General features: G+C 34.0%; 1 protein-coding gene across 1 annotated transcript; it reads right to left on the reverse strand.

The window, feature by feature from the left end:
• Positions 1-3,044: 3,044 nt before the first annotated feature.
• Positions 3,045-6,273, reverse strand: LOC145001237 (Double Clp-N motif-containing P-loop nucleoside triphosphate hydrolases superfamily protein). The gene is made up of 3 exons (XM_078960593.1): positions 4,827-6,273; positions 4,313-4,511; positions 3,045-4,206 (listed from the first exon to the last, which is right to left on the reverse strand). The coding sequence occupies exons 1-3, from the start codon at positions 5,984-5,986 to the stop codon at positions 3,121-3,123; spliced, it is 2,445 nt and encodes an 814-aa protein (XP_078816719.1). The 5' UTR covers positions 5,987-6,273; the 3' UTR covers positions 3,045-3,120.
• Between the last annotated feature and the right edge of the window lie 20,564 nt (positions 6,274-26,837).

A 26,837-nucleotide genomic window follows, 5' to 3' on the forward strand; every position in this document is an offset into this window, starting at 1 on the left:
ACGGTTTAATATATTCCGTATTATTAAAAGTCAACAATAGTCATAACAAACCAAAAAAATGCTTTACCGAAAGTAGTTTATGGCCACGCTTGAACTCATTATATGTCGATAAAAGTCATCAATAGTCATGAAAACAAAAACCTTATAACGAAAAGTTGGTTATAATGACGTTTATAAAAAATCATTTAAAACCCTACAAAACTTTTTTACCCTATAGTGATTGTTTTGACATATAACAACGGTTTTTATAGATTATATTCGTCAACATTAAAAATCATCATAACTTATTATTAATGACACGGCATTTCTTTACTCATTGAATGACAAAAAATGTCATAAAATGTCTATAATGATAATTTTTTTGTGTGGCTAATTCCTATTTTTGTACTAATGTACATAATGTCACTCCATTCTCTAACATACATAAAGACGTGTTTTTGGTTTATCATACAAATTCACATATACACATTTGCATATACATTTTTGGTTTATCATACAAATTCACATATACACATTTGCATATACATTTTTGGTTTATCATACAAATTCACATATACACATTTGCATAAACATTTTTACATACATGTTCATATAGATTTCTTATACCAAAATACACACATTTCACATACCAAAATATATACATTTCACATATACTTCATATACATTAAGAAAAGAGAAATAATAGAAAAAAGAAAAACGAACCTACTGTTGTCGCCGAAAATATCAACCAGTCACCGGAAAATGGTAACAACGGTGGTGTTGGGGTGGGGATCACCACATGAGAGTACTTAAAAGCACCAAAAAATGAATTTAGAGCTAAATATGGTAAGAAAACAAGAGAAAGAGAAAAGGGAAAAGAAAACGTACGTTGTCGGAGGTTTATTGTCGCCGGAAAAACTTTAAATTCGTCGGAAAATACTGGAAATCACTGGTAATCGCCGAAAATCGGTAGAAATAAATTGAAAATGAAGCCCTAGAAGCAATCTACGATTAGTGGTGGTATGTGTTGGCGTATTACATTGAAAAAATGCACATGAAAACGTTGGTCGCCGGAGTTATGCAAGGAGGATAGATGCACAAAGTGGGTCGTTTGGGATGAAGGTGGAGTCAAAAGGGCACCACCTTTAGCGGTGACACCGAGATAATAACAATGAAAAGTTGGAGGGAAAAACATGCATCATTCTGTGGTGACTATTAACCGCCCGATTCAGAAACAATCGAACGGTCAAGATGACATTGACGCGGATCGCCATCAATAACGGCGACATATCGTCGCAATTGGTGTCGCCGCTATTATTTCCCACGAGATGAAACCTTAGCCGATGGATCAATATAGCAGTGTATGGTCATGATCAAATGGCGTGTGGCACAAGAGGATCGCCGGTGGTTGGCTTTTAGCGACCACACACCCTTTAGTGGCGACATTAATTAATGTCGTCACTAAAGGCTGGGGTCGTCGCTATTGAGCTTGTCGCTAGGGATAATTTCTTGTTGTGGATGTCGAGTCTACAAAAAGTCACGAGTCTACATAATTCATCAACTTGGGAACAACTTATCTCCGAAAAAAAAGGGCAATGGTATTAAAAAAAAAAAAAAAAAAAAAGTTTGTGGATCAACTTGATATAATTTGAAATTTAGTTATTTAAAAAAAATAAAGCATTATTTACTGTCACTTTAAATGACAATTTTCTAATTTTTTTTTTAATGTATTTGTAATATAAACATATATTCAAACTTTATATAATATTTAGGGTTTTTTTAAGAACCGCTAAGTGACATAGGGAGCCGCACCCTCGGAACTGCATGGGATAAACGGTGTTTAGGTACTGTTGCTCTAGCTTTTGTTTGGGTTGTTTGAAAAATCATAATTTAACAAGAAAGATCATCAGTTCAAGGTTCATTGCAGCTCATTTATTACATGCATGTGAAGGTTAGTCATTAGTATTTCCTTTTGTTTTTGATCAGCAAGAGGATTTTATTATAAAAGTTGCGAGCGAAATCATTAGCTTTTAAATGGATTCGAAATAGAGCTATTGGCATGCATGGTGGCGTCTCTGTATTGTTCTAATTGGTGTACATGTGTTAAACATGTTGAGGCTCTCGCTCCTCGATTTTAACTCCCTAACGTCTTTTATATTTACTTTCCTTTTGATGTCAAAAATAAAAACATACAAAAATTTAACTGGGGAAAAGCTATTCACTAGCCAAATTCTTTTATAATCGTCCACAATATTATTATTAAATTAAAGGCCTCATTATGCATGTCCCCTAAATATTGTGTATTTTATTTTTATTTTTTATTTTTACTTTTACACAACTTTTTAAAGCGATACTTTAAAACTACTTGTGGGAAATAATAAGCAAATAATTTGTATGGAGCCCAACTGACTTGGTCTTCTATGCGCATACTGATTGCCATATGTTCCTCTCTATGCACAAGTTTCATGAAAGTTTAAAGTCTTTTTGGAAAATGCATATTGTTCTTCCTAATATGAACTCCATTAAGCATCATCATTGTGTTTAAATCACGAAAAAACTATGAGGCTATCAGTCTCCTACTTTTTCAGTTAAAGTGCAACCCTTTATTTTTAAACAAAGTAATACAAGTTTCATTTCTTATATATTTTGATATTGTTTGTAAACTACAAGGATAATTATATTTACATTAACAAGTCGATACTTAAATATTAATGTTTCGTTTTATTCTTTTTTAATGATTAAATGCAAATATACAAAGTGGTTTTCACCATTATAGATATATAGATTTTATAAAGTACTATATATAATGTCTAAATAGTAAATAAAAACATAATAAATATATATATTCAAAATATAATATCTCTAATAAAATGAAAATGAAATGTTATAATAAAACAAAAAAATAGAATAATATAATATAGTATACAAACAAAAAATAAAAGAATGTTCGTATTAATTTCTTTTGTATTTTTCCTTTTTTAAACCAAGAAAAAGTTCTGAGCAAATTAATCTCTTCACCTGCTTTACCTGATTCAAGTTAGAATTCATACAATGTATATCAATAGTAACGATTGAAGTAAGTAGTAGATTTCTCATTTAAATTTTCTGAAATTTTGGAAAATTAAGTTCAAGATTCAAGATTTACAGTGACAAATCTTGACTGTTGAAATTGATACACTTGTCTACAGATTCAAGTAACCCTATATCATCCATGGACATGGATTGTTCTTCATGATCTTCATCAAATGAAATATTCAAATCCAAAGATCCACAAGGGCTTCCTTCTTCTTCATCTTCTTCTTCTTCTTGTACTTTCTGCTTCACTGGTGGAGAACATGTTCTTGATATAGAGCTAAAGCTTTCACAACTCAACACAATTATCGCATCAAAAAAACTAACTTCTTCACCTTTAGGATGTATGAGTTTCCCTCTTTCAATAGCTCTTTTGATCCCCATTTGAGAGCAATAATCCGCTTGTTCTACATCCTCCACCAAAAACACCCTATGAGGATTCGCACACACTGCTTCAGCAAACCTTTCAAGATAACTACAACTTTGTTCATCTCTTGACCTCTTGTTTCTTGGTTCATCAGTTGTGTCCACTCTCGGAGATGATGAAAAGTTGCTTAAAGCAATTTCTATGAAACTTGAATGCGACCCAAAAACAACCTTCGCTAATTCTCTAGCAATTTTTCCTTTTATATGCGAATCAATACCTTGAAAGCAAAACCATGTCTCTTCTTTGGTGTCATTGTTGTTTATCTTGTCTTTTCTTCTCACCATTCCCGATCTGCATTTTAGTATAGTACTCGCGATATCAGGAACAATGTCCTTTTGCCATGGTACCTTATCTTCTAATGCATTGCATAAGATTTTTAAATTTTCTCCGTTGAATTCCTTGAACTTTTGAATGTAGTCGACCTCCATAACATCACTAGAAGAAACTGAATTCGGAGTGGAATTAACGTTTGATGGAAATCTTTGTCTAGTGTCTACCTCCACATGTGATTCGATGTTTTTCTCTAACGCTGTAAAATCCCAAAGTTGACGATCGATTGAGGTTCGGTTGGAATTAGGGTTTTCTTGATTGTAGGAAAAGCAAGAAGCTGGTGAAGATGGTGAAACTGAAGAGAAGCTTAAGCTTCTTTGAAACAAGGGTTTGTTTCTATGAACTGAAGTGCAGATTGAGTTCCACTTTTTCGACAATTCTTTTATGGAAACAAATTCCTGAAATTAGTAAATAAGAATGATATTAGAATAATAATAATATGGTATCAAAGCTAAAAGAAAGTCTCGTGTAACTTTTAGTGTAGAAAGTAAATATGATTCTCACCTGATCATGATTATTGACTACTATTTTCTCATCAGCGAGCCATGAAGGGAGGCTTGAGGATCGTGAACTTTTAGCTTCATTCTCGAAATTCAAAGAGCAATCTACGCAACATGTAAGTTGCTTCTCCTCTCCACTTTCAAGCATCAGTCGACTACCTCCATTGTCGCCATTCTTGCTCCCACACTCACTTTGCATATCACTACAACAATGAAAATGATCACATGAGAAAGAAGATTAAAAAAACAAGTCCGAATACTTAAATCTAATAAATCGGAAGGATATATTATTCTGAAAGAAACTAGTCATTATGATGAATGTCACTTTATAAATGCTATGATCAAAAAGAAAAGAAAGAAAAAGAAAGTTGTGTATATGAGATGAACTTCATATATGTGAATAATTATTCAAATCTCATAAAAAGAAGAATCAAGAAAGTGGTCCTGTAAAGACCCAAATCCATCAATTTCTTCCAACTCTAAATTAAAAACCCAAAAAAAATAAAAATCAGTAATACCTGTGTGGAACAAGACTCAAGCTTAAGCTTCCAGCTGGGATAGTAAGCGGATGGAGCTTCCAAATAATTTCAAGAGAAGGGTTTCCATTTCTACACTTCATGTATGTTTGAAATGATGAAATCCCCATTACCCAAAGCTTTCCACTAATCTCTTCATTAATACCACAAAGTAATCTTCCTAACTCCATAATCATGTGCTCAACTGGACAATAGTAGCCCCTTCCTTGACCCCATGAACTCGTTCTATACTCAGTAATCCATTTAAGATCTCCTAAGTAAAGCACAACCCCTCTTCTCAAAAACCCATTTACTAGGGTCCTTAGCTCTCCAAGCTTTTGTTCAACTTCTCCTTTAGAGAGTTTACCAAAAGAGAAAAGAGGGAGACTTATAAACTTAACATCTCTTAGAGCCTCAGGAACGTCTCCTTTATCAACCTTCTCCATGACTCTCGCTACTACACCTTCTATCGTAGCAACACACTCACCTACAACCACAAGGCTTCGAGATCGCTTCATGTTTATTAGATTGTCTATTACATACATCACATCCTGATTATGATGTGGATTGTCGATAGTATTACAGTTCTTGGACTTGATGTTATTACATGAAGCGGAAGGAGGAGGTGTTTGAGAGGATAACTCTAGAGAAACAACTTGTTCTACATTGTTTTTCACTTGTGTACTCGAAAATCCAGCCTCTCGCATCACCCTGCTGACACTTGGGTCATCTAAAATCGATATGATAAGCTGTTCGAGTTCAATCTTTACAGCAAGTAACGGTTGTTGTTGGTTCTCAATGGATCCACGCCTCTGATGAGCCTGTGCGCGCTTGAAGGCTGCCACAAGTGCATTTGAAATCGATGGGTGCTGGGATGAATGATTGGGGCCTAACATAGGACTGGATGAAGAAGTAGGAAGACGATTGAGAGCGACGTTAAAGCAAAGCTCAAGAGCTTTACACTGGAGAGGATGAGAATGGGATTGGGATTGGAGGCAGGCTGTTCGGAGGAGGCCCGTGGCGGAGGAGAGCATGGTGTTCGCCACATGAAGAGGGGTTACCTGAGCATGCCCACGGCGGCGTGCAAGGGTGACTGCCTGTTTTATGATGCTTGCGGCATCTGAACTTAAAGCTTGTTGGATAGTGAAACCACCTGCTCTCATGGTTTCTTAGTTATGGGTATAAAGGGGTTATACGTTTCTTTCGATAGTGAAGAAGACAAGAGACCATATAGACTTAGGTGCAAGATCTGAAAACTTGATTTGTTAGTTTAGTGATAGATTGTGTATGCAGAAATGGCGATGGAGAGTGAGGGGTGTGTTCTTTGCTTGGGGGTGAGGTAAGATTTAGAGGGCCAAAGTCGATTTTGTAGTGGAAAGTGGAATGCATGTGCTGACAAGCAGGAAGAATTCACCAGTCCCAAAGGCAACTCAACTTTGAAAGGAATCAGGAAATATGTACGATTTTCTTGAAGCGTAGTCCTCTTTTGATGAGTGTTTATATTATAGTATTATCAAAAAAATAAAGAGGAGAATACTTATCCAAACAAATTATTTCATTCATTTTGAGTTTATAATTAAGTTTTTCTATTCTAATAAATGAGATAATTTTCTTACATATGGTTTCTTTAAAATGTTCTTTATTTTAAAGTTAAATTATCAATTTATCTTTAACTCTTTCAATTAAAATCTAATCCTATTAGGATTTTATTCAATTTGATATTGAATACTTAAATCCCAAACTCATATACATTACTTACCTGTCCGTAAATCACTACTTTCTCATCTCATTTTAACTCTCTCTCTCTCTCTCTCTCTCTCCAAACAATGATCTATTTCTAAATGGGATATATACATTAAATTTTCAATATTTTCATCGATTTGACAAAAAAATCATAATTTTTTTTTGTAGTAAAATCTTAATTAGTGGCAAAATTTAATACATTTACCATTTTCTTTCGATTAACCGGTAATTATGACTTTATTGTCAAAAAATATAAAGTTTAGGACTTGATTGTCAAATCATGAATTATGATTTTATTGTCAAAAAATTAACGTTTAGGACCTTCTGTCAAATTATTGAAAATATTGGGAAATTTAATGGTTTGATAGTCTAGCTAGAGAAAGTGATATATACAATAAAATCTCAATATTTGCAACATTTTGACAAAAAAGTCCTAAATTTTATTTTTTGACAATAAAGTCCTAATACACGATTTGATAAGAAAATTCTAAAGTTTATTTTTTTTACAATAAAGTCCTAATTACCGGCCAACCGGAAAAAAGGGTAAACGTGTCAAAAATTACAGGTAATTAGGACTTTACTGTCAAAAAAATAAAATTTAGAACTTTCTTGTCAAATCGATGAAAATATTGGGATTTTAATGTATATATCCATTTCTAAATCCAATTTTACTTTATCATCTCGGTCAATATCGAATATATATATATATATATATATATATATATATATATATATATATATATATATATATATATCCTCCGATTTATGGTATGAACGCTAAAAAAACTTTCAGTTTTTCCAATTTCATTCAATTCTTGGCTTCAAATCAAGAAGAATTCTATAAGCCTTTTGTTAATGTTTCTTTCCCCCAAATCATTAATAGATGATTTATGTGGTTGCAATGTCAAGTTGTCTCGATTTCAGGTTAGTAATCTTCTTCTTTAGCTTTTCCAATTCATTGTTTTAATTGAGGTTTCTTGACCTAGAGTCTCCAAAACATATTGCTCCTTTGAAATCTTACCAAGAAATCCAAGTTCTTCATGACATCTCATGTTGTGGAGTTGCATCATGATTTATCGGTTTCAAGTAACGACTTTTAATGTTTCTTGGTTGTCTGCTCTACTAGCTTTCTTTTTAGATTAATTAAAGGCTGATGAACTTTAATTATGATGAAGAATAGGATATTCATGTTTCTTTCTCATTGATTTAATTTCATAACTAGTTTTTACTAAAATGTATATCAGCATAATAATAGTGTAAGGTTTTGATAGTTTTGTTTTACAGAAATCAAAAAGCTTTATTCATTTTGGTTTAATAGGAGCTAAAGATGTTAAAATTAATCCTAAGAATTCTCAAAAGCTTCTAGCCATTCTTTCTTTCATTCCAATGCTTAGAACATTTGCAAATTCAATGTTATTAGACTAATTCGGGATTTTTTTTTTTTTTTTTTTTTTTTTTTTTTTTTTTTTGTCTATTTTGCTTTTCAATATCTATATTTATTAGTTAGTTCTTGAGAACCATTTTATAAATTGTGTGATTTTGATATCTCAATTGCAATATGTCATTAAGGGCCAATGAAAAGCTTAAAAGATAAATGGTGCAGTTTAATAGGGTTTAGAAATAGATTATTGTTTGAAGAAAGAGTATATATGATTGTAGAAAAAATCAATGGTTTGATTAAGATGAGAGGGCGGTCATTTGTCGAGCTTTAGGTCAGGAACATCAAATTGAATTAACTATTGATATGAAGGGATTCGAATTGAATGGGTTAAGAGTAAATTGATACTTTAATTTTAAGATTATAATCCTTTTGGAGAAGTCACATGTAAAAAATTGATTCATTTATTAAAATAGGGTGTTGATGGTTTCGATGTTGATCTTCCTGGAAAAAAAAAGTGTAGAAGTGATGGTTTCTCTAATTCATAGCACATTCTTCTATTTTTTCGAATATTTTAGAAATTAAACCAAATATTGAAAGTAAAAAATGTAATATTTTGTTGTTCAATTGCAAATGTTTCAACCATTTTTTTATCAAATAGTATCTTGATTGATATGTTACCTCTTAAATGGCCAATCATCCTAAGTTTCTAATTTTGGTCAACATGTCATAGTAGATGATGTAGTTAGAACTAGAAGTGGTTCAATTATGCAAGTTATACTCACATTTAATAATTTGTCAAATTAAGGACTATTTGTATGTGAATGCTTTTATCCTCGTATCTAAATAGGTTATTAGTTATTTTCTACATTTGCATTGACTTCATTACTATCCTACTTATGGCGTTGGATACAAGAAGAAACTTCAAAGAGAAACAAAAATGTAGTACTATAATCCATCAGATTTGTTGTGCAAGCATTAAACAATAAATGAGGAAGAAAGAATGTTCACTTTCTAATTTATTTTTTTAGATTATTTTCTTGGGTTAACTTTATATATTGGACGTTTATGCTTTATTAAAGGCTTATTGATGAATATCTTTTAGCGTCCGTTTTCGTTTATTTTCCCTTGATACTATTGTCATCGTTCATTTGTTGTTGATACCTAGTACCATGTTCTTTATACTTATCAGGGTTTTACTTCTCAGACTATTGTTGGCTACCATTATGATGTTTTGTTTCTATCTTAATATTGATGCTCAACCTCTTGTTTGTTTTGATGAAAATTGACATGCAATCTTTATTAAGACGACGTCCTTAATGTGAATCCAATATCTATTGACAATTGATTCAAAATTTATGTTACTGCTTAGTTTCATTTAAATATCAACTTATTTTCCTCTCATAGGTGTTGTTGGTTAGTTCATTGCTCAATTTCAGTCTGTATTTTACTCACTTTGTGTTTGTGCATGTTTCCGATATAAAACTAGTTGAGAAGACCAAAAAAATAACATTTACTATGTATTTGATTACAACAACTTACTTTCGTTTAGTGTTATTTTTTTTTTCTTGCAATTAATTTTTGTTTCTGTGTTGTATTGTGTGTCTAGACGTGTGGTGATGTTAGTTTGTATGAGTGGTAATGTTATTTTTTACTTCATCCATTTACATTAGCCAATTTCCTTTAGTTGTTGATTATACCATACTACTTTTATGCAAATGTGTTTTGTTGAAATTGAAAAAATATTTTCAAAAAGTCCTTTATTTTAATGTAGAAAAGAAATTTATGTATGTTTAAAATAAAATTATCATATTAATCTTTATAGTTTTATTACTTTTTAGTGAAAGTAAGATGTGTTAAAACCAATCATAAATTAACTTTATAGCATTTTATTTTATAAATAAAATGGCTAAAAGGGAAAAAAAATTAAATAAAAAGATTCTAACTAACCAATGACCATTCTTATAGTAATAGTTTATATACTAGGACTGCTTTTCAAACTATAATATAACGAGGACTATTTTTGTATGTATATATGTGATCATATGTATGTTTTTTACTATAACACCTTGTTCCGAGATGTTTCTTAATTCATGATTGTGGACCGTAATTCAATCATGTAAAGGATTTGGGCTTTGAGGAAATAAAGTTTAGATCTTATTGAATGTTGATAATATTGGTTATGAGATGTAAACCCTTAATTTGTGTGTTGGAACCAAAGAGTAAAATGGAAAAAGTTATATGGTAGGCTTCTTGCATGCATTAAGGTTTTTAACTTGACATGTGTTAGGCCAAAAGTAACTTGATAGGATTTTGGGGCATGTAAATACCTTTTCGTGCATATAAAAAAATGCCGAAAACGAAATTAAAACGAAGAAGTTATAGTTATCTGAAGTTGAATTAGAAATTGGGAATTTTGCCCTACGTTGGGTGTAGGTTATGCTACGCTAGGCGTAGCCGCTGCAAACCAAAACCCTAACCCTAATGTTTTGAGCCATATTTAAAGGCTCTAACTTCTTGGAATCCTTCCCATGACCAGCATCCAAGACCTCATATCGCTCCTTTGAAACTCTAGCAAACAATTCTATGTTTTGGAGATTTTAGAGAGTTTTATTTGCTCTTTAAAGGAATATAGTGTTTATAGAATCAAGTGGGAAGCTTCAAGGTTTGTAGATCTGGGAATTACAAGCCAACATCTATCTCTATAAGGTATAATGCTTTCATTTTCATGCTTGTGCATGTTAGATCTAGTATGCTTATGAGTTTCATGTTTTGTCCCCGTAATCTTGATCCTTCTGATATATCTATATATATATATATATATATATATATATATATATATATATATATATATATATATATATATATATATAGGTTACTCCAGATCATTTGAATTCCTCCTTCTGATTGTAAAGGTCAAAGTTTTGGTTGTAATGTGTCGAAATCTATAATGTTATTTTACAAGGCATTTTATGTCGAAACTTAGTGTTTATTCCTTTTAATTTTTTGTAGGCTTTCACGTCTCCTATAAATAGGGACTTTACTTAGAGTTAGATAAGGATAAGTATTCGTCTTGTCTACTTTATCTTTGTAAACATTGAAAGCATAATATGAGATGAAACCAGATTCTATTTAATTTCTATGTTCAATTACTCGATTACTCTGATATATTCTCAATTCATCACATCATCAATTGGTATCAGAGTAGGAATTATAATCTGCGATCTGATTTTCTCTCTGATTCAAAAGGTTTTTGAATCATATTCTGATTCAAAAAGGTTCCACACCTTTTGAAGTGAAAAAGTGTTCTTGATCTTCAATTGTGATTCGATTCTGCAACTGATTTGTTGGATTGAGTGTTCTACTTGATTTTTCTGTTCAATTCAGCAATTTGCTTTCAAATTCTCTTTCATTTCTCAGAAAATTTCATCTGTACATCAATGATGAATTTCAACCTAAACTCAATGACTTCATATTCTCATCTGCTAGGATCTTCAACTAAGATTCCTATGCTCATTCCAGAATACCATGATCAGTGGACTGTTCGTATGCAAGACTACTTAAATGGACTCGATGAGGAGCTATGGTCATGTATTTCTGGGAATGTTACTCCTCCGAAAAATGTTCAACCAATTGGATCTTCATCTGAAACTTTAAGTGTTGATGTTCAAACTGATCGATTGAAGAAACTTGAAAAAAGATGTATGAGGGAGTTACGCGGTGCATTACCTCCTGTTGTGTATAACTATGCCAGAAGTCGTACAACTGCAAAAAAATCTGGCATAATCTTAAAGAAAATTTTCAAGGAAGTGAGAAGACGAAAATCAATTCAGTTAAGCATTGTTTGATTGAATTGAAAGATTTTAAGCAAAAGGATGGTGAGTCAGTCGAATGTTACTATGATAGACTGAATGAGTTGATTTACAAGTGTCATCATTGTGGCATTACAAGGATAACCATGTAGTTCAATTTGACGTTCATCATGGGTTTGTGAAAGGAATGGAGGAATGTTACTTTGATGGTTAAAACTCAGCAAATTTTTGACACATCAAAACTGAATGATCTGTATAATCTGTTGAAGAGTCACAAAGGTGAGGTGAATGAAATGGCTAAGGAATCGAAATTAAGCTTGGGTGGACCATTAGCCTTTGTTTTGAAAGTTTCAGAAAAGGAACAAGTTGAAGAAGAGGATTCTGATGAAGAAGGGTTCATTGTTAATTCGGATGATGAGGTTGTTGCATTTTATTCGAATAATAAAGTAAATAAGAGATGAAAGTTGAGAAAAATGAGAAAGCGGAAGTAGGGAAAGAAAAGACGAAAGTTGAGAAGAAAATTAAAGGTGATTCAGGAATTGATTGTCATTATTGCCACAGAGACAATCATATGGCAAGTGATTGTCAGCTTCGTAAAAAGGATGAGAAGAAAAACAAGGTGAGGACGAAGCGTATTACGTTGAGAGTTTGTAAGAAGTAAGGGCAAAGGCGAAAAGAATGTCACTGGTGACAAAGGGAGAGGTTGATGATGAGAATGAAGGAACTTATCAGATATGGTCTTCGGGATCGGACGACGAATAAATGCGTAATCCAACACATGGAGCCATGTTTGTGAAATATGATGATGATTTTAACGAAACGGTGACAAGTCATTGTTTCATGACCAAAAGTGTTGATAAACCCCAATGACCACCAAGGTACGTTCTATTCTTCAATCTTTTAATATTCCTTTAAGTGCATATTATTCTGAATTAACTGCTTTTGATGATACTGTTGCTTATTTCGATTCTTTGGTTATGTCTGCTAGCAACGAAGCTAAGAAACCAACTTCTCAATTTGAATGTTTAGAATTGCAGATTACAAATATTATGTGTGATAGGGATAATCTGAGTAGTGATGTAAAAATATTATTAGCCCAAAGGAACATATATTGTAGTTCTTCCAAACGTCTGTATGCTAAACTTACTGCTTTACATCATTCGTCTGATATTAGTAAGGAACAACATAAGAAATTATTACCTTTTCTAGCATATGAAAGAGATAAGGTTGATTATGTTTCGTATGATTGTGAGAAAACAATAGCAAAGTTTGATAAAATTCCAGATGATAGATATGCTTATGAAGTTGTTAAAATTGATGAATATCTGGATACGAATGAATTAGTTGATATTGAGAATGATACTTTAACCAAGAATGAACAAATCAAAATCTTGAAAAAGACTGAGAATTTGACATCTGATTCACAATCTAATTTTGCTGATATTGAAGATAATTCTGATAATTTTAGCGAAATTAGTGATCTTGAGGATGTTGATTGTTCTCAGATATCTATTGTTAATGTTGCATCAAAGTGTAAAGGAAAAGAAAAATGTGAGGATTCGTTGGTTAATATTGACACTAACAAACCTTCAACTTCGAAAGTTTGTGATTTTGATCATGTGCATGTTAGAGACAGTCAGACTGATAATAGTGATGATGAAAATGATGATGAAGTTTTACAGAAACCTATTTCATCCATCAAAGGTTCGAAAGAAACAAAAATTCCACGAATTGTTTATCATCACAACAACAAACAAATTCGAGAACAAATTCTCAAATTTGAAAAACCAAAAAGATTTTTTTTGTTATTTGTTTTCATTTTCAGAAATTTCAAAACCACAAAAAGTTTTTTTTTTTTTAAATTCAAAAGATCAATAATATTTTTTTTATATGTTTGTTATTTTGTATTTTGTTTTTCTTATAGTATACAGATATCAAGAATATATTTCAAGATGTTTGCTAGCACTTCTAGGGCAAGGTGTGTTTTCGAAATTTTGTACTAGTTAGGTTGTCCCTAGAAGCATGTTGCAACATGTCGACTCAAGCCTCCATTGACTCAATGTGTGATTTTGAAAGCCTTAATGAAATCTTTTCATACGAAATATTTCTTCCCAATCAGGCTTGTATTCACATTAGTCTTCTGAGCTACCTAACTCTTCTCAAATGAGTTAAGAGTTTTGTATTTGGTCCAAAGACAACAGAGGTATAATTGGGTTCTTCAAACCAATCTTTTTCATCTCAAAGTTCTTACACTTTTCACACAAAATGACATATGTCTAAGAGGTATTTTATCAAACCAGTCGAGACTTAGACATATCAACAATCTATGTTAATGATCTGCCATCATGAGGCCGTGATGAAAGTGAATCCCAATTTTCTAAAATTTTGTTAAGGTATTGATGGGGAACTATGTTCCAAATTTTTACGAAACATTTGTTTCAGTACCAATGTTTGATGCTCCAAATCATATTCTTTCGTTATGAGTGGTCTTGATCGAATGTTCGAAACCTACGACATTTGTTTCCCAACAAGATCCAGATGAACAATATTTTTCTTTGAATATGATTTACGTGTGAGTATCTTTTCTTTTAACTATCACATTCACTTTTATCCAAAGAATACTTGTCACTGACTACACTGGTCATACAAGTAATTTCGATTACAATTAATCACCTTATGTTTAGGTTGATGTGTATCGAAATTTTAAGCCACCCACGAAACCTTGAAAAAGAAGCCCTTCAATATTTATTTATAAGTATTTGATTGTATTTCACGGGAAACCGCACAAGCAGTTATTCATCTCTCTTGATGATTAATGAAGCAATCTTTGTCCCGGGTTTAACTGCATTTGTGTCGAATTTTAATTTTCGACATCACAAATTCCAAATTTTCGTTAAGTTTAATTATCATCTTATTTCTTTGGCACATTGCACTCACGAAATCCTTGAGGTTCTGATTATTACCAACTCAGGCTGGTGATTTCAAAACTCTGGCAAATGACATCGTTTTTCATCCTAAAAGTGAAAGAGCCTTACCTCCTAACGAACGATAGGGACAGTTACAATTTCTCTAAATAGTACAAATAGGCTGTTTGACAAGACTCTTTGTATTCCTTCTGGGTTTCAAGGTGATGCGATGGACACTTTTTCACGTGTGGCTAGTTTATCGGCTATAGGGTGTGAGTTTCAAGGAGCCACGTCGGATTTCATTTAATGCTTAAACCGTTTCAATTTCAAATTTACAAGAAACATATAAAAGGCATTACATATATTCTTTTATACTTACGCGTTCAAAATCTCAAAAGATCAAAAATCCCTAATTCTCTGTTCTTCAAAATTTCTGTTCAAACTTTTCAACAGTGGCTGATACTCAGAATACTACTACTGAAGAAGTTTTTTCTCAAGCGATTATAAAGATTTAAAGCACCAACTATCAGGTTGAAGACGATGTGTCACTGTGCCCGGAAGATCTAAAGATGTTGATTGTGGCTCTTCAACACTCAGCTATTGCCATTGCAATGTTCAATGCATTTGAAATTCCATTATCCTAGTTGTCAATGGCGGGTTCTATTATATCTTACAACAAAGCAACTAATGTCATCACATTCAATCTGGTGAATGACAAACGAGTGAGGCTTACGAAGAAAAACTTTACTCAAATCTTGGTAATACCAAATTTTTCTCCATTCGTTCAATTCACAAGTGCTCAGATCATGCATATGTTTAATGAGATGGGACATCAGCCACCTCTTCTCAAAATCAGCAATTTCAAGAAGTTAGGTCTACCTTGTATCTGGAATTTCTTATTTGGAATTTATCTTTGTTGTTTAATTGGGTGAAGTGCGGGGTTAGATAAAGGGAGGATGGAAGTATATGCAATGGTAGCGGGTCTTTATTATGATCTAAATGTTGATTATGCTACTCAAATGTGGAAAGAATATATCAAAAGTCTCAAAAATATGAATGTGGTGAAGGGCATTTCGTGTGCAAGGTATTGGAGTCTGATTGTTCAATTAGATTATCAAAAGGAGGGTATTTCAATTCCAGAAGATGAAGCCAAGGCAAACTTTGTAAAGTATCATTTTCCATAACAGTTGAAGATGATGCAGATATTTTGCCAAGTTTTGCTCGAATTCCTGATGGAATGTTAAAGAAAGTTGATCCTACGAATCTTATCCTGGTGGAATATTTGAAGCATATTATTCCTTTAGTAGAAACTAGGGTTTAGTTAAAAACATGTGAATGGGGTTCTTCTAAGAAAACGAAGAAGGTGAACAAAGAGGCTGATGATTTTGTTACTGAAAGTCCAAAGAAAACAGTTAAGTCTCCAAAGAAAGCTATTTCTGAAGTTGAGAAGCCTGAGAAGAAACCTGTTGCTGAATCCTTGAAGGAAGTAATTTCTTCGAAATCTGGGTTATTAAAACATCTGAGGAATTTGTCTCATAAGCATCGATCTTCATCTGATGATCAATCTCTAATTGTTCGTAAAGCTCAACTAAATCGAAAAGGAGTGCTTGTTCGAGAAATTCCTACTCCCAGTTCACCTTCCACAAAGAAGTGAAGGGCAGAAGACTTGGCGAAAAAGATAAGTAAGAAGAGCAAGAAAAGAAAGCTGGTGATTCGTGACTTTTCATTTGAAAGTGAGATAATACTAAAGACACTATTGGGTTCGCATTCTCCAATTGTTTCATCTCCACTTATTATTTCCTCTGTTACCATGCCTATTTCTACACTTCCTCTCGAAGTTGTGATAATCAAGTCAGTTACCGAGGAGGTCCTAATTTCAAACATTGTTGCAAACATATCTGATACGGGTTCACATGTTTCAATGAGTGATGTTTTGTTATCCCAGGATATTCGTGTTGTAGTTTATTCTGAACCCATTTTAACAACTTCTATTTCATTACCACCATTTATCATTCCTACAGTTCCAACATCTTCACCAACATTCACTCAAAAACTTAACCAACCATTCACTACTTTTTTTCTTCCTAATCCACTGATCCACCTGAATCCAATGAGCCACCCAAACCTATTGATGATTCTGAAAACGAAGATGTAGGGTTTAGAGGAACTTTCAAAGAGCTTGAATTTGCAGTTGAGGAGGAAAATTTTCCAGATCACATGTTAATGTCTATGAAGCAATTTAAGATTCTTAACAAGAAGTTGAATTCACTAATTCAATCTCAAGCAGATATGGGGGAAAGTATTTATGTGTCCAGTCTGGAAATTGATGGAATGCTTAAAGCTATCAAAGCAAGGATGGTTGGAAAATGCTCAGGATTGATTCAAGCATTTGAGTCACGCATAATGGAGAACGTCGATCTAAATGATCAGAATAATAAACTTCAAATCAAATCTCAATCTTCAATGCTTAATGACAAAGTTAAAGTTTTTCGAAGGATTGCCAAAGAAAGACATGTGATGTTTGTTCAAGATGTCAAAAAGGTACGAGAAGATGTTAATTTCAAACTTCAGGAGCTTCGAGAAGATATGGCAAAAGAAATTGAAGTGGTGTAATGTGATTATGCTTCTTTAAACCAGCAAGTTGACATTATTGCTGAGGTTGTCACCAAGTTCGTGAAGCTATATGAAGCCTTGAGTCCACAGCTTTCTCAGTTGTCTACCACAGAATCTATTAGTTTTACTAAGATCAATAATCAATTCAAAGAGTTGAAAGCTTTAATCTCGATGTCCAGTTATTCTCTATTGATAACTCCTAAGTTTTTATCTCGGAAGTTTACTCAATTTGAAGCCATTCTTCATAAACAATTGGCCCCTTTGTCGAGAATTTCAAGTCTATTACCAACAGATTCCCCGCCTGTTGTCACAGGGGTGCAAGGGGGAGAAAGGAAGGTTGGCGGAAGCTCACATGAAGAGGTAAAGGTTGTTGGAAAAGTGTTCTCAACAAAAATATCAACAACAAATCCAATAATTTCGACTACTGGTCCAATAAGTTCGACAATAGTGACTACAAGGTCAATCACCAAAGGTATAGTGACTCGATCATATGGTGAAGGGGGAGTAGTTCGAAACCAAAGGAAGTTGTTGAAAATCCTAGGAATCTAGACAAAGGAAAAAAAATATTGTCAAGAAAACAAAAGAAGAAAGGAAAGATGTAGTTCAAGCAGAGAAGGAGAAGCAAAGGGTTATTCAAAGTATTCTTCAACTTCGAGCAAATGATCCTCCTGGAATGAGTAAGGGAGATCCAAACAAGCATTACAACTATGAGACAATCGAAGAAAAAGTTGCTTACAATCACATGTATGCTTTTTGTTGGGTTTTGAGCAATCTAACACTTCCTAAGTGTGCATGCAACCCTAATAAACCTTGGATCTATGTTTGTCTAAATACATGCAAAATAATAATTTTTCCAAGGTTCATAACCTATCTAACATGGCATGGGGTACTTTTAAACATAAAAGAATTAGATGAGATTACATACCTTTTGATGATGAGTTTGATTCCTAAGGAGTTTGAGGGCCAAGCACCAATAGTGTGAATGCCTCAAATGGAATCACAAATCACCACAAACTCTTGGAAAATTTTGAGAGAGTGTATACACACTTTTAAAATCGGTCACACACAAACACACATACTAGTGACACTAGTGGCTATTTCATGCAGCATAAGCATGCTTATATAGTGTACATGTTTGGGGTGAAACCCTAATAACCCATGACCTTTCCTTTTCCAAGGATCCATGGGTCAAAAGCTCCATGGATCATCCATGGACTTCCATACAAGCCTAGCCCATTAACAAATGAGTGTTAGCCCACACCATATAAAACCAATAGCCCACAATCTAATTAGTCTTCCTTTTAATCTCTAAATTAATTCATAATTAATTTAAGACTAAGACTAATTAAATAACATGACTTCATATTAATATATTATAACTTATAATATATTAATAATCATATGTGTATAACTCTCATAAAATTATCCATAAATAGTTTGGATGAAATGCAACCCAAATGGACCATGTCGGGTCGGGTCAAGTATGTACCAAATAAGTTATGGACTCAGACACCTTATCCAACAGACTCCCACTTGGATAAGTCTAATAACTATATTTGTGTATGTTACTTCAGGAACCAACCGGCAATCGTAGCTCTCGAAAACTCTGTTGATCTATGAAGCGCCATTTTAGATAAGTGATCATATAATCATCTGTTTCATGATATTAGCCGGACAAATACATGGAACAACGTCGTACTTATTGTCCAGCAGTTTGTTTCCCGATTTTCGATTTGTTTGACAAAGAACTTAGTCGAACACATCAATTTAGTTCTGATCGGCCGGTACATAGGTCACAACAAAATCATCGAGGGGCCCAGATATCGCTTCTATTTCTATAAGGAACAGATAAACTTCGACTCATATGCTTGTTCTCCTACTTGTTGAATTGTACACAAAGGCACGTTTTATAACATCAAGTTACTGATGCGTTTACGTACAATCAATGCACAACCAACTCATAGGTAACAACTCATATCTCTAGGTTTGAAGATTTATATGATATTACCATCTCATGATCACTCGAGATAAATTCCATGAAGTGATACAAGTGAGCGTGGGTTTATTACAATACTCATAACTTATGAGCACTCATGAATATTGTAGCAACCATTGCTATGACTAAACCCATTTAGCCATCTACAAACTCGATTCATGACAGTCTTGATTCATACCTACTTCCAATATATGAACGACTGTGGAGTGTTTAAATAACTTAGTTATTCGGAAAGAATAACCTAGCTATTTTGGAAGTCAAAACATGCAAAGTGAAACACAATAATAATCGAATCCAATATGGTCTCAGAACCCTTTTGAATATAAATAGAACCACCTTTTATTTATCACCATATTGATTACACATTATTCATTGTATAATGTTTCAAACAATCAACTTAAGACTTGAATAAAAACAACAGTCATCCCATGCTCCTAGCATGTACACTTTGTTTTTCTAAACAATAGTTATGCCATACTCCAAGTATGCACACTATGTTTGTCTATGATCTTTACTTTGTGAAATAGATCAATTGAACATGATTCCAATGATACTCATGTCACAATCCCAAATCCTTATTGTAAATGTGAGAATCCCCGATTCCTATCATTTACCAAAAAAAATCTTTTAGATTTTAAACTTTTATGCAATGTTCCTCTTGTAATGATTATTCACAAAGTCACCAAAACCTTTTCACCTGTCATTACAGAGTATTCCAAAGAAGGTCAACTTCTATGGAATGGAAGTCTCATATTGCTTTGAACAACCTTCTTGCATTAAGGTTTTCTAATCTTACATAGATTGAATAACTTTCACCTATGGAGACATTTCCATAGTCCCATTTTGACTATCACTTCCAAACAAGAGTTACTTCTTTTCAGAACATGTCAATACGGTCCTTTCCGACAACTTACATCATACTTCCAACTTTCCCTGAGCAACCAATCTTTGGCAAACCTCAAATTGTCCTCGACAATCGCTTAATCACTTTAGTCATATCCAGTTCTAGACTTTTCCCTTCTAAATGCCTTAAGCATTTGGAAAATTTAGAAAAGATGAATATTATAGCACATGCAATCAATCCTATATCCGAAGCATATGGGACACGATTCATGATGTTTGACATAAAGACATGATACTAGACCAGTCTTTTGCTACAATATTTTTTATTTGTCATGTTTTCTAAATTTAACTATGAAGAGGGATGTTGTAATCATAATCGAATTTTGAAAACGCAATATATAGAGAATTTCTTCAAGTTTGAACCATTCCAACATAAAATTCATATATATATATATATATTCTTGACTAAAGATAATTAAAATTTCAATCTAAGCTTTAGAATTGAAATGAACTATAATTTCCTCTCCCTTAATTATAGCAAAACAACTTTTCAACCCCTGCAACTTAACGAATTGAAACTTTGTTTTCTATAATTAACATTGCTAACTTGCAACACTAAACGTAATAACACTTATGCTCCCACTAGCTCTGACATATTTCCAGAAATCTGCTGGACTTCTGAAATTTAGATTCATACACCCTTTCTTAGATAGCTCACATGTGTGTATAAACAATTTTCAGAACTATGAAAAGGGATGTTGTAATCATAGTCTCAATTGCTTAGGCATTTTCCATTTCTCACAAGTCCATGTTAGTGTGCCGGTTAACCACACGTGCTCCACTAACGACTTTTGAAAATGCAAATAACACAGTTGCTATCTACTTAAAATCTACTTAGTGAAAGCGTTTCCTCACCATCATTTTCATGAATCGGAGAGAAACCTTATGACACTTAGATTTTATAGTGTATGAGTTCCTATCCATGTGAATTTGTCAAAACCATAATCACAGGATAAGGTTAGTGATAAATTCAGCCTTACATGGATTAAACTTGTTCAATCTTAGTTTCTTGTCACCTTGGTAGCACAAGGCCCACCAATGCTTCCAAGTTGAACTCTGATAACTCACATGCAAATTCAACTTATTTGAAGTAGGTACAAAAATAAGAATTATGTCAACACGATAGGTTGCAAACCTTAAGTCGTGTGCTAGTGATAAATTACAGGTTTTACTCTTGATTAAATCTTGAAACTCTTTCAGGATCTTTAAGGCTCCCACTGTCCTATTAACATATAAGTTTCCCTAGTCAAGAACCATTCCTTGACAAAAAAAATACTCAAGGGATAGTGCGGATTCTTATCAAGACTAACACTTCACACTATTGGTCTTAGTTGGTCTTTGTCTCATCCAAGACATCACAACTTACCAATCTCAAATGTACAAGAGTAGAAAACATTTTACTCTTACATTTGACTAGTGTTAATAAATCTTCCTTTATGTCACTCGAGGTTACGATCTTGGAGTATGACTCTAAGAATTGTTTTGGAACGAAGTATGACTTATCTTCTTGATTTTAACCAATCCAACAATTCATGACCTCTCTTCTTAGCCATAATAATCACTAAGATGTCCTTAGAGTATGAATTTGTGATATGGTTTCATAATCATTAAGATGATCATGAAATATGATACTAAAGTACTCTCCCATCCTTTCATATTTGAGAAACTTTTATCTTTCTGCCTAATTTGATTCTTCTCATTTGTTTTGTCATACATTGTATCCTTTCCAATGTTACAGAATTATACTTAACCTTATAAATATAATCATATTTACTAATCTTTAGTAAATCATGACAAATCAACCTTTGTGGTGGACCTTGACCAGCGCACACCCAGTGTACCTAATTCATTAGTCCTTCAATTGACTCACATATACATGTGATCAAAGAATTAGTCTTAATTTTCAAAGATGAAAATTCTCATTCATCATATAATACAACTTGTATGATTCCAAGTTTCTGTCCAATTGAAACTTGGGTGATGAAAAACTTTCTTCATTTGGTAAATTCAGACACTACCACAAATGAAAGAATCAAATCCACTTTCCGATATTGCTATTACTGGAAACATATAAGCAACAATTTTCCACATATGCCATTGTAAGGATATTTTTAAAATAAATAAAATTAAAACCTTTTTTTTCCTTTTATTTTAAAACTTTGCGGAAAAACTTATCCTTACAATCCACATGAAAACCTTGTTGTTATCTATTCCTAAGTAATATATCATAACTCTTAAGCAACAGCTCAAAATTCTGATCACCGAACCATGCGATCGAAACCCACCTTCGCAATCAGAATCAACATATACTTACTTTATGCTTCCTATCTTTTCTTTTGATTCTTATGTCACACCCCCGAACCAGACGGCGGAAACGTCCGGGGGCTGTCGTGACTCAATTGAATACCATCACAATGAATATACATGAAACATAACATTATACATCACCAACATTTGGAATGATACAACTGGTAGCGTTTACATCCATTACATTGTTCCAAAACATTACTTTCTCAAAAATAACTGTTCGATACAAAATTAAACCACAGCAAAACGTCATAGAGTACAATTCATCCTTCACTTTATCTGTTACCTGAGAATACAAGTATTTTGAAAAACGTCAACATATGAAATGTTGGTGAGTTCATAAGTAATGTTTAAAATCCAATGTTTGTAATGTTTTGAAAAACCACCAGAAAATCCGATATTTTCTGAAAATAGTATAGTCAAAAAGGTGTGAAGATCCATAGGTATGCTTGTTTGTTTCTATACTTGTAAAAATTGTTCATTTAAAATTGTGTGCATTCCGAATCCATATGTATTGAAATACCCTAGGAAAACCCGATGTTTTCCTAATTCTTTGAATTACATGAAGGTACATTGAAACAATTGCAACGCGTGAAATTATCAGTACCAGGCGACGTTGGATTATTTTTGAGCATGATTATTTGCTACAAACCCACGTTACACAAACGACTAGTCTATAGCAATACTAACGATCCCGTAGGCGTCGTCCGTACCAATCACGTTATCCAACCGCCCTGACTACGTGTAGTCCCACACCCGAAGAGAACGAGGACACGAAGGCCTCGATGACTCCATTAGCCGGTTGGGGATAAAAAGGTACGAGGGGTCCCAGACCCGCCTCGCATGAAAAGGTAGACTCTACTAGCAATACCAAAGGACCCTTGGGGACCAGTAGTATACAAGCCATTGAAAGTCCTTTTACGTTATGTCGGATCGGTAAAACCCAACACTTCGTAAGATAGAGGTCTTTGGGCCTTAAGATCAGGTCATTGGGCTAGCTAGGCTCAACAAACAAGATTTTACACTTTTGGGGCCCAAAGATGGTGCGTAGACGTCTGTGCACACTCGCATGTATAATGAATTCCTAATCGTTATTTGTATGAATCGTAGTGTTGTAGTATCATAGTGTCGTCGTGTTAGTAGTTTCGGATTTTTATTGGTTCGAGACCGAACCAATTCGTTTAACAACGACTTTTGGTGTTGTAATGTATTGTATTTCGTCGATAGTTGTGGTACCATCAGTTGGTCAAATTGCATGTATTGAATTAGCCTTGAAAATTTTCTGTTTTCAGCCCCTCCTTGTTTGTAAAATTTACTTTTTCAACCCTTTATTTAAATACTTTCCAGTTTGGTCCTTAAATCAATTTTCTTGACATTTTAACACCAAAAATTATTGAAATAAATATTTTCCAGCATATTTTTCATAGAAAACAGCTTAAGTCCCTGAATTTCAGTTTTCTCGGTTATAACCCTTCTTTTTTGAAAGTTTGACAATTTTGGCCCAAATTGTAAAATTTTTGCAACTTTGGTCCTTTTTAAATTTAAGAAGCATTTTAAACCTTTGAAATGGACTTGGATCACTTATAGTCCACTGTTTTACAGAAAAACACAGTTTTGGCCCTCCAAAACAGAAAATTTCGCATAATGGGCCTCATTGGGCCAAAAATGTCATTTTTAGCCCATTATGCTTGAAATTTATGTTTTTAATCCTCTAAATGAGTATATTTCCAGAAATTGTTTTATTGAAATTGTTTTGACACAGTTCATCCATCAGAATTCGTGATTTATCAATTTGGGCCCTTAATTTTTGTATTTTTCACATTTTAGGTCCAAAAATTGTGTTTTTAGTCCAAAGAAATTATTACTAAACCACTCAGCTATTTTTCTAGAGACACTTAGTATGTAGAAATATAGTAGAGGCTAAAATCATTTAACATAAGGTAAATCTCGGTTTTGAGGAGTTTTATGGCTAAATCCAACATTATAACTCACAAAAGCACACATATAAGCATGGAAATCATACAAAGCATACAAAACACATATAGATCTACACTTTCACTTGTATTCCCCCCCCCCCCCCCAAAAAAAAAAAACTCATAAAAATAGAAAATAGGGGGTATGAAGCTCACCTTGAGTTGTAGTTTCGGTTTTGAAGAGAGAAAAGAAGAAAATTTCGATCCTAGAAAGTCTCCTTGGTAGATCTCGAGTTTAGTGACTTCTAAGGTGCATGATCACAAGTTGGAATAGATTTAGAAGAGATTTTTGATGAAATGAAGTAGCAAGATCATGGATTAGTCATCAACTTACCTTAGATGATGTGTTTGTGGGAAAAACCTCCTTGAAAAGCTCTTGATTCTCGAAACTTTTGAAGAAGGAGGAAGGAGATGTCCTTCAAGACTTAGAGAGAATGAAATGGATTTTTGTGAGTGTGTGTGTGTTGTGTTCGGCTGAGAGCAAGAAGAGAGAGGAGAGGAGGTGACCTTTGAAGTGCTATGCATGGAGATATGGGATGAGTTGCATGGATATCCAAAAGGCAATAATGAAGTGGCAAGACAAAGTCAACTCTCATCTTATCCTTGGGTTTGGGCCTTGGGCCGAGATTTTTGGAAGGAAAAAGGGAAAATTTGGGCTTTAATGCCCACAAGCCCATGTGTATATTAAGTTGGGTGAGTTTTAACCAAAAAAATTTATAATATGATTCTTACACTTTGTTGTGCTAGTTTAGGTTAATCATGGTTCAAAATTTTGAATTTATTTCATTCTAGGCCCAATATAGCCCAAAATGTTGAAACAAATAGATGTGGGTCCAATTAGAGCCCATTTAAGAGTTCTAAACCCAAGATAGTCAAATTGGAAGTTTATTGGTCCATTAGGCCCAATAAGGAAGTTCTAGTCCAAAATGGACCTAAATAAGAACTTCTAGGGTTTCCAATTGCTTGTTGACTATTTGTAACGCTTGTATGGTGTATTTGATTGAAATTTTGTTGTCGCAATCATAGGTGTTACACATGTTCTTAAGCTTTTGATTCACTTTAGCTTGAGTGTATAGTTTACAAGACACAAAATTTCCAGTTGTGACATCATCCCCCCGTTAGAGGGAATTTCGTCCCGAAATTCTGTTTGAAAGCTAGATTTGAGAATGCTAGAATAGGTGAGGGTACTTTCGCTTCATTTGATCTTCGCGTTCCCAAGTGAATTCTGGCCCACGCTTTGCGTTCCACCGTACCTTCACGATCGGGATGCGGCTCTGTTTAGTACGCTTCACCTCCCTGTCCATGATTTCGATTGGTTCTTCGACGAACAGGAGATTCTCATTGATTTCGATTTCGTCAAGAGGAATGACAAGGGTTTCGTATGATAGGCACTTCTTTAGGTTAAAGACATGAAACACGGGGTGTACACCGTTTAGCTCTGCGGGTAGTTGCAGTCTATATGCTACTGGACCAATTCGGGCGGCGATTTCGAAAGGTCCAATGTATCGTGGATTTAGTTTTCCCCGCTTCCCAAAACGAATGACTCCTTTCCAGGGCGAGACTTTTAACAGTACTCGATCACCGAACTGAAATTCTAAGGGCTTTCGGCGTTTATCAGCGTAGCTCTTTTGTCGGTCACGCGATGCTTGCAATCGAGCTCTGATTTGAACGATCTTTTCCGTGGTTTCACGGATGATCTCCGGTCCCGTTAGTGCTTTGTCCGACATGTGTGTTTTTGCTAGCTGGGTGTCACCTACTTCAGCCCAGCATAACGGTGATCTACATTTACGCCCGTACAGTGCTTCGAAAGGAGCCACCTTGATGCTCGAATGGTAACTATTGTTGTATGAGAACTCGATTAAGGGTAGGTGGGTATCCTAAGACTTTCCAAAGTCTATCACGCATGCGCGGAGCATATCTTCGAGCGTTTGGATGGTTCGCTCACTTTGACCATCCGTTTGTGGATGATACGTGGTGCTCATATCAAGGTTTGTTCCCATCGCCTTATGAAGTGATTGCCAAAATCGGGACGTGAACCTACTGTCCCTATCCGAGATGATAGATCTTGGTATTCCGTGGAGTCTCACGATCTCTCGAATGTATAAACGCGTCAATCTCTCCATCTTGTACGATTCTTTAATTGGCAGGAAATGGGCAGATTTCGTCAGTCGGTCGATTATTACCCATATGGTGTCTAATCCATCCGACGTTTTGGGTAGCTTGGTCACGAAGTCCATAGAAATCCCCTCCCATTTCCACTCAGGGATTGCCGTTTGCTGTAACAATCCTGAGGGTTTTTGGTATTCCACCTTTACTTTGGCGCACGTAAGGCACTTACTGACGTAGGTCGCGATTTCCGCCTTCATGTTAGGCCACCAATAGT

This window comes from Lactuca saligna, chromosome 6 (assembly GCF_052625555.1).
Source record: "Lactuca saligna cultivar CGN05327 chromosome 6, ASM5262555v1, whole genome shotgun sequence".
Taxonomy (NCBI): Eukaryota; Viridiplantae; Streptophyta; class Magnoliopsida; order Asterales; family Asteraceae; genus Lactuca; species Lactuca saligna.